This window comes from Antennarius striatus, chromosome 24 (genome assembly GCF_040054535.1).
Source record: "Antennarius striatus isolate MH-2024 chromosome 24, ASM4005453v1, whole genome shotgun sequence".
In the NCBI taxonomy this organism is placed as follows: Eukaryota; Metazoa; Chordata; class Actinopteri; order Lophiiformes; family Antennariidae; genus Antennarius; species Antennarius striatus.
In genome coordinates, this window is record NC_090799.1 from 6,041,913 (window position 1) to 6,055,783 (window position 13,871).

A 13,871-nucleotide genomic window follows, 5' to 3' on the forward strand; every position below is an offset into this window, starting at 1 on the left:
GGTCCCAAAGGTTAATTTAATAGTAAAAGTTTATGAAGTGCTTCAGTCCGATTAGGATTTTATGGAAGTGGGTTCTTTTGGCGTATGTTTTACATTTAGAGTGATCTAATATTAGACAGCAGGGTGACACCAGTGAAGGAGAACAAACTGTATTCACAACTTTTATTTTTAAGGCAAACAATAAAGTCAGATGAGATAAATAATGATTATTTTGACGACCAACTACATTTGTAATAAAATCATAGTGTACATACTCCCTTAAGCCAAATACAAAATGTATTTCACTGAAATCAAGGAAAAATAAAAGCCTCTTCAGCAGTGTTGTGGAAATAGTTTGGAGTCTTTTTAGAGACATGAGGGGAAACAATTAAAAGCTTCCCATCCTCCATTGTTGAATAGAATGAAGAAAAGTCAGCTAATCATCTTTTTTTTAAATGACTGGTTTTGCATGAATTCATGTGCAGTCACTAGAAATACCGTTCATTCGGAATGAAGAGAATGACACCCGGGTACATGCACATGCCATTTATTTAAACAATAACAGAGTGTGCAGAAATCAAGTTGAACGGGTCTTACACTTGGATGAGTCGAGCTGCCTTCATTTTACTCCTCTGGTACAAAAAAAAAAAAAAACACACAAAAAAAACGAAAATAGTTCAGGTAAACATTTTTTAAAAAAAAAAAAGAGCTTTAACTTCAGGGAGGACTCTGCAGACTGAAGCCACTAAGGAGATTGTTGGTAAAATGGCACGGAATCACTTGGGAGAAGAGCAAGACACACTTTTAACAGTAAAATACTGCAACCTGAATGTTCAGTAACTAAAAATAAAACAGTTGTCCAAAGCAAACAATACAAACGACGATACATTCGCCATCCTTCATACTGCAAGTTCATACCTAGTGTCACTAAAACACAGGAAAGCGTCTGGTTTGACCAACGCTCAACACTTTTCTAAATCACAGACAAACTGGACATAACTGCAGAACATAGTGTTAGAAATACTGACAACCGACACCCAGCTGAATATAACACGTCTTTTCTTCTCAGATGAGAGCCGGTCCTGCAGGTGATGAAGGTGTTGAATTTTAAAGGTAGGAACAGTTTAATCTGGATGTTTTACACAAATAAATCCTTGTAAGAGCATTTTCTTCAGGTGATAAACGTCCCTGTGGAATTAGGATTAAAGAAAATATAACTGTTAAGTGACTCAAGGCCAAACTATCCATCAAATGTTTTGGAAACGCATTACTTCTGCAGATGAGGAAGAGTGACTTCAATCGTCTGCTGCGGTTTGGGAACAAGAAGGTCAGCTTTGTCAAGCTGAAGCGTTCAGCAGAGAAAAGCAAGTCTTCTACACGTACATATTTCATTCTGCTCATCCTTGTTCTCAGTAAAGACATTCCATTTACAGACACGCCAAATATTTTCACCTTCACGTCAGCTGATTTTTTTTTTTATTCAGCGAAACAGTGTGAAAGCGCTTCAGAAGGCCTGATGTAGAAGAATGTCTAATTAATCCCACATGAACGCAGTGGATGGAGTGTGAAGTACATCCGAACTCCACATTTTCAAGTACTTAACACATTCCTGATGTTATATTCAATTAAATGAATGCAGCGTGAGCCTGTTTTACATCTAGAGGGAAAGTTAAAACACTTTAGGCTTTTCATCTGCTAAGGTCGTTTGTTTTTTTTAAGGACATTCCTTTAAATCTTTTTCAGGATCTCTTCATCATTATCTGGTCTGAACAGAATCAGCTCCCATCACATGGATGAATGTCACAAGATGGTTTGGGTAGAAGCAGGATGTGTGTACCAATAAATCCTCCTGTTTATGTCCAAAAAGGAGATGCTTGGTTGGCATGTTCAGAACTCACTACAGAGATTTAATTACACCCAACTAAAAATCTGGACAAAGAGCCAGTAATATCACACTAAATGGTGAGACATGCACCAACCCATATCTGTCCTTTGCAGCCTGTGGCGTCACACAAATTACTGTACTACTAATTACAAGATTAGAATTCAAAATGTTAGTGAAACTTGAGCAAAAACAGGCATTTTAACATATTTAATCTGAAGCATTTTACTGGAAGATGGAATAAATTTAACTGGACTATCAAGATGAAGTATAATTCATAGAAGAGCTGAGCACCATTAAAAAAATCATTTTTGGCCCATTTTAACCATCAAAGCTCTGCGTCTGTGGAGGAGAACCCACTTTAACGTGAGATCACAGCTGGATCTCCTATCGTACGCACCCCTGCAGCCAGAAACATAAAGCTCTAATATCCTTACGGACAGCAGGAGCCCTTGATCAAAACAAATATGATTTCACATCACTGGAACCACTTCATGAGCACAAACACTGAGAATATTCACTAACTCGATCTTCATACTAACAGGAGGGAAAGCAAGCGCGTTCCTAGCCTGTGAACAACTCGCCTCTCAAATCGAGAAATGACTAAAATAAAATACATCGAGCACAGACACTTCAACCTAATTAGTGTACCGTTTTTGCAAACTAAAATAAATACAGAGCATAGTACCAGTGCATAAATATGGGTACAAAACAGTCAGTGGATGTACAATAAATGCGAATGAATGTGAGGAGTAGCGCGTTCATGAACTTGTGTTGCGGCGAGGGACACTACTCCAGGTCGTCCATGTCCTCCATCAGGATGGTGCTCGTCTGCTCCGAGGTCATGCCTGGAAAACAAAGTTATAAGATTAAAGTTAAGGTTTTCAGATGCTCACAAAAGACCGACACATCTCCACCAATGATCATCGAGGGTTCTCTACTTGAGGCATCGTCGTCATTAGAAGACTTCTTCTGCTCAACGTAGCCATGACTCAGCAGCTTGGACATGCTGACCGGAGGAGCTTTCTTATCATAAGACCTGAGGAGGCAACAGGAGGCAAAAGTTAGCATCATGGCTGACTGGATTTTCATTTTATTAGGGAGGGGATTTACTCACGTTCTCTTGAACTGGTTGGTCATAGACAGAGCCTCCATCTGCCCGGTAACATCGTCAGGAGAAACCTGTGACGATGACAAACACGATCTGACTGTAGCAGTCACATGACCAACCTGTCTGATTGAGTCACTTTGTTTAAAGCTAATAGGGCAAAAATTGAAACAATGCAGGAAAACTGAAAAATGAGGATGAAATTGTTTTCTGCAAGATGTCAGTTTTTACTTAAAGTAGAAGAAAGTTGGAGTTAGTCAGGTGCTTCCTCTGTACTTACCTGAGACATTTATCAATATCTCCTCAAGGCTATCCTTCAGAAAATGCACCAGCAGAAAATTCAATCCACTTGAACAGAAGTGTGAAAGCGATGATGGCGCACAATCAGGTGACAAAAAGATAAGGTGATGGTAAAAATAAATGGATAAACAAAAAGATGGAAGACACAGATCAACGTAGGGGGTGATCGCTTTAGTCCATTCACCTTGTCAGGGGAAATTCCCTCAGTCTCTCTCCCCCAGGACAAATTGCTGTCAGTGCCAAAAGGTGCAGTCAAAGTCTGCACCTGCTTCTTCATCTGGCCGTTGGGAGATGTTGCTTTGCTTTCGCTGTAAGAATAAAACCACGGTGATAAACGATGTGAGCAGCGGCTGAAGCCTGAACACGTGGGCTGTGTTTTATCTGGGGGATAATGTGGATTATAAATGGTATTAAAATTATCTACTTTACCAAAGACTTTGTTCAAAGTCAAACCCAGAGATAAAATTCTTCCTTTAATGGAGTTCATACTTGTCTGATAGTCTTAACCTTTTCTACACCTTGAATACAACAGTAAACAGACCCGGAGTAGGACGCCCGTGGTGGGCCAGGGATTCTTACCTTGGTGACTCATCAACTCCAAACCAGTTAGTGGATCGATTGTACTGCTTCCTTGGTTTGTCATCAGCATCCACATCATGACTCAGCAGACCTGCATAGGGTGACACAGCATTCAAATCACCAGCAAAGTACTCAGGTATTATGTCAAGTTTAACTTGTGTTCTGTTCCGCTAAGGGTCTGTTTTCCATCAATGCGACTGCAATGCAACAGTGCAAAAGAAATATTCTGCTCAAGATGTTTGGCGTACATTCCGCAGTGGACACTGAGGGGCAGAAGATTTAACCCTTTACCCCTGAGAAGTGGAGTCAAATATCAGTGTTTCAACAATAAAAGGAAATGACTAGGGTTCCATAACTCAGGAAAAAGAAAAAGCATTGGAACAGCAACCCTTCTTTCACGTTAGAAACAGGTAAGTGGTCAGAATTTGCATTTCAAAGAGAAGAGCAACAAAGGCCAACATCCTCCACTTTCACATTGCTTCCAAAGCAATTTTTCCTTTCAGTACATTCAGTAACGCATGGCTCTGAAAGGCAAGTGTACAAACACTAAAAATGTAAGTCCCCAGAAACTTTTACCTTTGTGCCCCCCTCCCTTTGCCAGTTTGACATATTCAGAGTCCGTCTCAAATATTCCAACTCGCCGTCCACTGATCCTCTCCACTGGATTGCTTTCATCAATGCTCTGGGACAGACCAGGGATCTGCGAGGTCGGTCCGGTCACACCAGCAGTCATGATCCCAGGCTTTATGCCTGAACAGGAAGAGATATGCATTGGTTTGATTTGCTGTGTATCTCCTATTTTCAGCCATTTCCTTGAGATTCTTGGAAACTGATTCATTTCAAATATTCAAAAGATAATTCCAGTGATGGAAATGCTTTGGACTTTGGAAATTCAGTCTTACCACCAGGCTTGGTCCTTCGATGGTTGGGTACGGCGGCACTCATTTCAACTGAAGGCACAACACAATCTGATGACTAAAGGAAAGAGTTTCAGCTTGTTGAACTCAATTTGAAGGCGAACTTGCTTTGTCAGAGTTTCAGCTGAAGATATGCCTTCTTACAATTCTACATTCAAAGACTTCTTGGTCAGATTTCCCACACTTATCGTCCACATACTTGACATTCTTACAAAACAACAATAATTCAGGGAAAATGTTATGTTTACTATAGGACCAAAACGTTCACACAAGATATCAGATATTAACGCTGCAAAAGATGCCGTAATAGATTTTTAAATGCAGTCTGCGCGGAATCAAACCCATAACAGCGACCTGACCGCCTCCATTCATTAAAACTTTAATGCAGTCTTAAAAATAATTCACTGAAAAATCGCTAATCCGTGTTTATCGTTAATTTACCTGCGTGACACCACCTAATTTTACCGATAGATACCGATAAATGTAATGCATTAACGTGTACTAAAATAGACACTGGAATAAGTGCAATAAGAATTAAATACACATATTGTAGAACGCATGCACATAAAACAGTATATAAAAAATATAAGCAGTGGATGCTCAGATTAAATAAATGTCTAGTTTTACGTAGCTATCTAGCTTAACAAAGCCTTGCTAATATGGCTAGCCGCCTAGCAAGGTCCCGCAGTGTCTTAACATTATTTTCCCCTTCAAATAATAAGTTAAGGGCTAACAATGCTACTCGCACAAATATTTAAAAAAATATTACGTTATCTGTTATATGTTTTCTTACTTGCAATTACAGGTAATGTTTTAGCTATAAAATTCCGTCAGCCTCCCCTCCGGTATCCAAGAATGGACAGCACAGACTTCCTGTGGCACCTGCTGCTGACTTCCGGTGACGTTTAGTAAAACATAAATCGTCTAAATACGAAGAGTCCATATTTTTAATGTAAAATTAGCGGCCCCGTCGTTCACTTATGAGGCAAAAAGTCGAGATTTGAAATGGGACAGAGTGAGAACTCTTAAATCGGTGACGTCATTATGTCCAAAGGTGAATTTATAAAGAGACGATCTTTGATGTTTTTCTTGGTCAAATTTAGTGTCTGGAGAAAATTTTTTTAACAGTCTAGTACCTTTAACACCTTTCAGCCATTGATTTGTCACTTTTTGTGGTAATTTAATAGAACAAAATTAAAACTATTGTGTTGTCTTCATTTTATTTCTTTTTCACAAGCATTAGTTCAGAACAAAATCATATCTGCAGAAAGCCTTCAAATTAGAAACCAATCTTTATTAGGCTCAACATATTCTGATTAAATTAAACATATTTAACATTAGAACAAGCATTATTAGTAGTAATACATGAACTTTTAATAAACTTTAAAGGAATAACCTGAAAATCAAGCCCTAGACTCACTGTCCTGTGTTGTCCTAGTGTAGACCCTGTATTTGTGAACACAGTGGAACAATGACAATACGTATATGTTTAAAATGAAAGAGTCATAATGAATGTCAAAGAAAGCAGTAAATGCTAACATAAAGCTTTTCATTGATGATTCTGAGAGAAACTCAAACCAGCTGGTTGATATTAAAACGGCATCATCAGTGCATCAAACACCTCATCAGGAAGAACAGATTAATGCATGGAAAACCAATACATTATACAAGTAATGTACCAAAGCTAGTTAGGAGGATATTGCCACTGCAAACGATTTCCTTCTGGAGATCACTCAGGCGTTTCTGCCGCATTCGGAGCAGAGGATGTCATCTTTGCAAGTCAGGAAACCTTTTCCGACCAGAGACTCGCTGCACTTCTTGCATTTGAAGCAGTCGGTGTGCCACTGACGCTGCTCAAAGGAAATATAGTTGCTGCCCTTGAGACCTGAGACAAGAGCAAACACACACTTTTAGGACCTTGCCTCCTTCTAGTTGACCCCACAGTGAGCAACTTTGGAGGAATGTCTGAAACTGAAGAGACAATAAATATGTTTTCCTTTTTTGGATTTAATTTCTTCCTCTGAATCATGCCCTGCTGCCAGTTTCTTGTTGATCTATGGTGTTATTTAGTCTGGGGGGAGATGATTCAAATTACAAATTATTAGATTACAACTGTAATGTAATAATCCTGTAACTGATGGTGATCAGATGCGCAGGATGCAAAGAGATCTCAAAGACGCTGTTTGTATATTTTTTTGAAAGTTGAATTGTCACATGTGACATATTTATGTTTATACATTATTCATTTTCAGTTGTTTATGTTGCTCCCATAATCTTGAACAATAGAGAAATGATCTTAACTGTTAATATCTTGCACTCAAACAACCCCAAATCACTGGATCACCCTAAACTGATTTTTTAAATCTGATTGTCTCCAGGCCATTTATGTAAGCCTGTTTATGTGAACAGCATCATAATAAAATCATCAATCAAATTATGGAGAATGAGTTTATCCTGAATACCCAAGTAAATCTTGGAATCATTGGACTGGACCTGCCTGTCTGATTTGGAAACTTAGATAAAATAGATCAAAGCATATTGATGAAACAAATCAAATTACGGTAGCTAAATCTGGTGATGTGTCATCTTTCATAATATTATACAAGACACTTTCAGTGACAGTTCAGTTGGCTTTTTTGGAGATTCCATTAAAGCTAAAATTTCATTTTGGAGAGCTTGTCCTAGCTAAAATTCACAGAAAGTTCTCCTGGAAAGAATGAGAGATGACATTTACTGCCGACTGGGCGGTCGCAGCTGGCACACTTCTTGAAGAAGACGCTGCAGAAGCAGTCGAGACAGAAGGTGGAATCATCCCGAGTGGTGAAGCGCTGGCTGGCCAGCTGCTGCTTGCACTCGCAACAGACGAAGCACTCTTTATGCCAGGGCTGGTCAAGGTAGTTCACTCCTCCGGTCATGATGGGCTGGAATAGACGTTATATTAAATTATCCACAACCTCAGCCTGAAGTAATGACCCACAGGATATTTTTCAGCTGTGCAAGTCTGGAGTGTTCCACCCAGGTGATGGTTGAAGGGAAGAATGTTAATGATTGCTTCTCAAATAGAATGTTGAGCTTTTCATTATAGGATGGATGGGTAGCTCATTAGTGACCTCTCCACAGCCTCACAAGCATTAGTTACGAACAAAATCATATCTGCAGAAATTCATCCATCATCTTCAAAGACACAAACACAAATTGATTGCAGGAACAAATGCAATCAGAGCCTGGAAACGAGTGGATGTGAATCTGTGTGTGTGTGTGTGTGTGTGTGTGTGTGTGTGGTTTTACCTTCTCGCACTGGATGCACTGCTCGGAAAAATCTTTCTTATAACAAGGCAGGCAGTAGTTTTTGCCGTCTTTTATCAGGAAATGACTGATGCCTATGGGCTGGAGGCAGCCGTTGCAGGTGAAGCAGTCCTCATGCCAGCTGTTACCCTTATGCTCCATTTTTTTACATCCTGGTTGGGCGGAAACAGAGGGACAGGAAAAGGAAATGTTAAAAAGTGGAAATCATCATCCACACTTGAAATGCTGACTCACCGGTTCTGGTGTGATCCTCTCACCTGGTCTGATGGGCTTCAGGCATGCGTAGCACTTGGAAGAGTACTTGTTGCTGTAGCACTCGACGCACATCAGATTGCCGTCCTTGTTGGTAAAAGGCAGATCCACCAGAGATCGGCTGCAGGTGGTGCAGAGGAAGCATTCGCTGTGCCAGTGGCGGTCGTTGTAGGACAGATCCTGAAGAGAGAAAATAAAGCAGACAGGAGTTCATGAATGAATTGGAGCTGAAATGTGGTTTTGTGCCTCCATCTTCAGGTGATCTGTCACAATAAAGAGAATATAGGATGCTAAAAGATTTACCTTGCTGGTGCAGCCGATTAGTTTTTGGCACACCTCACAGTTGCTGCAGAAAAGGCTCTCAAAGCACTGGATGCAGTGAGGCTTCGCATCGTTCAGGATGTACTTCTTGCAGTACAAGGACTCCTTACACTCTGCACAGTTGAAGTATTCTCCCATTCTAACTCCAATCACCTCTCTGACGGTGAGATAAAACAAACAAACAAACAAAAAAAAACACATTCCAGCAACTTGCATCACGCCTCCACGCTAGGTAGAGAAAGCAACCCTTGTGATAACTCAATTTCATAAACTGTCTCCGGTCGTAGGCTGAATTCCACCCGGTTCACTAATGAGCGTGATGCGACCCATAAATCCGGTTTAACAAGAGTCATCTGAAGATGACCACCACCCCCCTCCCTGACCCCGACAGACTTATAATGAAACCATAAAGCTGCACGTTGTGTCTAAATTAGCTTCCTACTCCATCTATTCTGATGTGACATAAAGGTACAGTTAGTGCAGCAGCAGGAAAAAGGCTTTACTCTCTGTCTGCCTGCTGTAAGACTAATTGAATAAAGCACATTAGGTAGAAGACAAAGGATACTACTGACTGGAAATACAACTGGAGCAGTTTGACAGTGACAAGTTTTCATGTCACTTTAGAGACGCAGCATCGATGAGGACCTGTTATTACATTCACTGCCGTTGAACGGTTTGGACGCCCTTTGACAGGATTCAATGGGATTGTCTGATCTTGTCATAAAAAGATCTCATACGAGCCACGGGGGTTTGGGTTTCCTATATCCATCTGAATTTCCCCAATTTATTCTGGCCTTCTGGCTTGAGAGAGTACGCTCCTGATACTGCTGTAGTTTTCAGTACAGATTATGCACATTTCACTGGGATTATCAGAATCAAAATCTGTAGCTATATTATAAAATAAAATAAAAAAATATCTGTGAATAATAAATAGCACTAGTCTGAAGTTAAATCCTGAGTTTTTAAATAAATGATGTTTATTTATAACATTTACTACTAAGTATTTCTATGTCAGTTGTACTTCTGGCTCAAATCCTGTTGATCATAAAGACACAGATCATTTAAGACTGAGGATATACAGTCATTACGCCGGCTTGTCTTTGCTTTTGTTTTGCTTCAAATATGTGTAATGAATTATAAACATGGATGGGTTAAGTTCTCCATAAAAATCACAAAATATCTACAAATGATGACAATAAAAGCGAAAAAGCGTCTTACTTCTTTCTGAAGTGTGGGATGAGGAGCCTGTTCGCAGACCGGGTCCAGAAGTGTCTACTGAGCCCTGAGGTCCATCAGCCTTTTAAGCTAAGGGAGCCACCAGTGGAAGCAGTGGTGTGAAGGGTGGGCAGGTCCGAGCCTGTTTAAACTGCTATAAATCCAGATCAAGATGCTGGAGTCCTCGTCCAATCAAATGAAAATGCATAAAGTTACAGAGAAAACATCTCCCAGTTTCGAGTCAGGAATTAATTGAGGTGTAATGTGATAAAAGAATGAATGTGCTCTTTTAACCTAAGCTCTAAGAACTGATATCTCTTCATGTAACAAATAACATACCAGCTGAGAGGATGATCATACACGGATGTCAGCTGCTTCCTCATTTCCTTTAAATAAAATGCAATTACAATATAGAAATACTTTCAAATCCTGCACCTGGAAATACACACCCCAGTGATGTCAAAGGTCCTGTTTGACCAGGTTAGACATTTATGAGATGAGGCAGCGCTTTAAACAAGAGTATATATTTAAATATACCTGAAACAAAGAAAGACATATTAGTTTGGAATTTTTAATCTAGAAATGCTTCACTTTGATCATAAAACAGGATAATCTAATCACCTCCTCCATTTGGAACCACTTCTGTGAAATTTATCTCTGACCTCTTGACACTTTAAGAGTTCTCTTTTGAAGAAAACAATGACAGATGTATGCTGAAAGAATAATAACAAGAAAAAACAATTTATTGATCTTGATTTGATTACATTTAATCGGATGATTGCCTGTATGAAAGTCAGTTGATCCATTAGTTCAGGTTGGAGACAATGTGCTCTTCATTTGCAGCAGAGAGCTATGGTCATTTTCTCTTTATTCCAAACAACATCATCTGATAATAGTCATACTGTATAACATTTCATCATTTAACCATGTACATTTGATGACGTACGGTGAAGTTTGTTCATCTCTCCACGTGTGTGGACTGATATCTGTATGACTGAAGAGAAACTACTTCAAACTGAGTGAGTGTTTGTCGTGTTACGGCATAAATGTGATATTCTGTGCCATCATGGCAGTACAACAAATCATCATGCATGGTCATCCTTTTATGGCATACATACTGTAGATGTGCACAAATGTATAGCATAATCTAATTGTTTAACTGTGGTAATGAGAGAAGAGATCATGTGGTGGTGAGGTATTAGGTCATTAAGCCTTTTGTTGGGGAACAATACTAATGATTATTATAATAAAGTATTTGATTTAAGTGGTTCAAACTGAGTGACTTGGTTTAAATTTGTATTTGCAGCATTTTTCTGATTTTAATTGACTTTTTTATAGTAGAATTTTATGTATTTGACTTCATTAAATGTAGCTCCAGTCGTAATTTTTCTTACTCACAGGTATAGTCTCTCATTCTAACTATTGCTGAAGTTTTTTTTGACAAAAGCATGTGTAGATGCAATCTTACCACTACTCTTTTCATCACCTTTGTCATTTTATTACCGTGACTCTTATTGTGAAGGCAGACTTCCGTGACAGTACTTATCTACTTTTATTCTGAAAGTCTTTACAGGAAGCTGAATCCTGTTATGGCCGCTGGCAGTGTATTTACACCAGGAAGCTAACAAAGCGTATTTGAGTACGAAATGAGGAAATGCAGGTCGTTAAACTTTCGTCCCAGAAGCAGGAATCATGTGAGTAAAGCTGGAACAAGTTTTAAACAGCATGGAGGACGAAGAGAAGCCGCCGCTCGCTGCAAACCACGACTGGATGTCCCGTTTGCCCGCAAAGCTGCTGGACGTCCCGCTGTGGAATCTGGCCGTACCCGGTAGAACACGATACATGTTTATGCGTTCATAGTGGAACATATTGATAACCCAAGTCTTTAAATCATTCCCCGTTATATGTAAAACATGTGACCAATATTATGTCAGAGTGTCTTTTGTTCCCTGTTTGAGTCACTTTTCATCGTGGCCAAAAGTCAGTGGACACCCTGTTGATGTGAATGTCCTCTTTCTGTCATCGCAGGGAGCCACGACAGCATGTCTTTCTGCCTGGATGTCTCCTCTCCTGTCCAGCAGTCGGAGCCCTACCTCATCAGAGTCCTTGACAGGTTGTTCCCCTGCTGCACCCGACCCTGTGTCCTCCGCTGGGCCACCACACAGGTAGGGGGCCAGCTGCTGAGGGCCCAAAGTAGGGGACCGAGACATCAGCGTAATGCTGCAGGATTTTGCTTTTTAAAAGCTGATCAAGAGGACAATATTATCTTTTAACTTATTGATCTTGATTTTTCCACTTCCTCCTGTGTGTGTGTGGGTGTGTGTGCGTGTGTTTGTGTGTGAGTAGCAGTCCGTCCTCAGTGATCAGTGCGAGCTTGGTATTCGTTTCCTTGATCTCCGGATTGCCAAGAAGCCAAAGGGAGGTGGCACGTTGTTCTTTGCCCACGGCATCTACACACTGATGACAGTGAAGGTACACGCATCCGCACGAGAGATTAACACACTCATGGTGCTGTTAGTGACAGCTGAGAGGAACATTGATGTTGAATATGACTCTTATCTGTGTGTTTGCGTCCATGTATGTGTGTGTGTGAGCAGGAGGCTCTTTCTGAACTGGCTACCTGGTTGGACGCTCATCCGAAAGAGATTGTCATCATTTCCTGCTCGCACTTTGACTCCCTCACTGATGAAGATCACGTCCGACTCGCCGACTTCATCCTCAGGCTGTTTGGAAAGAAACTCTGTTCCTCAAAGGTTAACCTAACTGTTAATTAATCCACAGTAAATGTGATGTCTGATCAGTAAAATAATCAAACGGGCTCAATTTGCTGGCGTCAGCTTTTTAATTGTGAGGTTTCGCTGCTTTTAACCTGATTTTTAAATCGGCTGTTTTTGTAGGAGACGCCCACCCTGCGCTCCTGTTGGTCCTCAGGTCAGCAGGTTGTTCTTTCCTATGACAACCAGCAGATGACGCTGCAGCACCCAGAGCTGTGGCCTGGAGTACCTTACTGGTAAATGCACAACAGAGATGTTTAAAGATCACCTAAACCAACGTTCATGCGTCACACGTGACTCGACTGACCTCACGGGGCGTTCTGTCTTCAGGTACGCTGACAGCCCAGACCCGATGAAGGTCCTCGCCTACCTGGAGCAGCACAAACACAGCGGACGACCAGGTAGAAACCTTAAAATCAATACTAATGCATTAATGCATGCGCCGTACAGAAGCCCTGTTTTTGTTCAACGTCGACAATGAGCAAAAAAAATACCAAAAGTAAAGGTAGTGTGCGCAGAATGGCTTTCAGGAGTCATTTATTATTTCTTGATCATTAACATTAATTATTATAGGGTGTAAGGTAATAGGTCGAATCTAATTTTAACTGCTTCAAGTTCTGTTTTGTTGTTTATTTAACATCTTTGTTTTAAACATGTTAAATAAACGTGTTATTTTTTTGAGTCTGAACCCCATGTTCTTTTTTTTTCCAGCTGGTTTTTACGCCATCGGCTTGAACCTGACAGAAGACGTTCCTTATGTCGTCCTCCACCCCTTCCAGAACATGAGGAAGATGACCGTCAGGGCTCTCTCACTGCTGCTCCACTGGACGAGCGAGCAGATCCCCGGGAGTGAGGGGGGCGGAGTCAACATCCTCTGCTGCGACTTTGTGGATGTCAGTCAGTTCTGCTCACTCGTGATTGGCCTAAACTACAAACTGCTGCGTGGAGCCGGTCCATTCGCTGCCGATCCCATCTGCATGGTTCCAGGAGCCTCTCAATGGGATGTCAGTGGCTGTTGCCATAGCAACCACACTGGAGATCCAGTATAAGGAACAAATCCAAGAAGTTAGTTTGCTGTATTTCTCTTTCATTCTGGATAGCAATCAGGGATCATTTTTATGTTATTGCTGCACAAATGAGCCTTAATGTAAATTATTTTCATGTCATACGTGACTCACACTGACTCTTATTTAAATATATTCAAGCACAGTAAATGATTAAACATGCTAATGTGCTAT

General features: G+C 40.5%; 3 protein-coding genes across 4 annotated transcripts; 1 reads left to right on the forward strand and 2 right to left on the reverse strand.

Moving 5' to 3' along the window:
- Window positions 1–510: 510 nt before the first annotated feature.
- c24h7orf57 (chromosome 24 C7orf57 homolog) lies at window positions 511–5,646 on the reverse strand. Of its 2 annotated transcripts, none has more exons than XM_068309392.1 (8): window positions 5,559–5,646; window positions 4,751–4,823; window positions 4,425–4,598; window positions 3,849–3,939; window positions 3,454–3,577; window positions 2,979–3,043; window positions 2,803–2,900; window positions 511–2,709 (listed from the first exon to the last, which is right to left on the reverse strand). In XM_068309392.1, the coding sequence occupies exons 2-8, from the start codon at window positions 4,791–4,793 to the stop codon at window positions 2,651–2,653; spliced, it is 654 nt and encodes a 217-aa protein (XP_068165493.1). In that variant the 5' UTR covers window positions 4,794–4,823; window positions 5,559–5,646; the 3' UTR covers window positions 511–2,650. The 2 variants fall into 2 exon arrangements, with proteins under 2 accessions (XP_068165493.1, XP_068165494.1); XM_068309393.1 differs by having other exon boundaries at window positions 4,751–4,798; window positions 5,559–5,638.
- Window positions 5,647–5,976: 330 nt separating this feature from the next.
- On the reverse strand, window positions 5,977–9,965 carry LOC137591662 (four and a half LIM domains protein 2-like). Its single transcript, XM_068309797.1, has 6 exons — window positions 9,863–9,965; window positions 8,627–8,801; window positions 8,329–8,503; window positions 8,054–8,223; window positions 7,500–7,686; window positions 5,977–6,650 (listed from the first exon to the last, which is right to left on the reverse strand). Exons 2-6 carry the CDS (start codon window positions 8,780–8,782, stop codon window positions 6,499–6,501), a joined length of 840 nt encoding a protein of 279 aa, XP_068165898.1. The 5' UTR covers window positions 8,783–8,801; window positions 9,863–9,965; the 3' UTR covers window positions 5,977–6,498.
- Window positions 9,966–11,444: 1,479 nt separating this feature from the next.
- LOC137591661 (PI-PLC X domain-containing protein 1-like) lies at window positions 11,445–13,854 on the forward strand. The gene is made up of 7 exons (XM_068309796.1): window positions 11,445–11,687; window positions 11,888–12,024; window positions 12,206–12,331; window positions 12,457–12,612; window positions 12,757–12,869; window positions 12,964–13,034; window positions 13,345–13,854. Exons 1-7 carry the CDS (start codon window positions 11,585–11,587, stop codon window positions 13,680–13,682), a joined length of 1,044 nt encoding a protein of 347 aa, XP_068165897.1. The 5' UTR covers window positions 11,445–11,584; the 3' UTR covers window positions 13,683–13,854.
- Window positions 13,855–13,871: the final 17 nt, after the last annotated feature.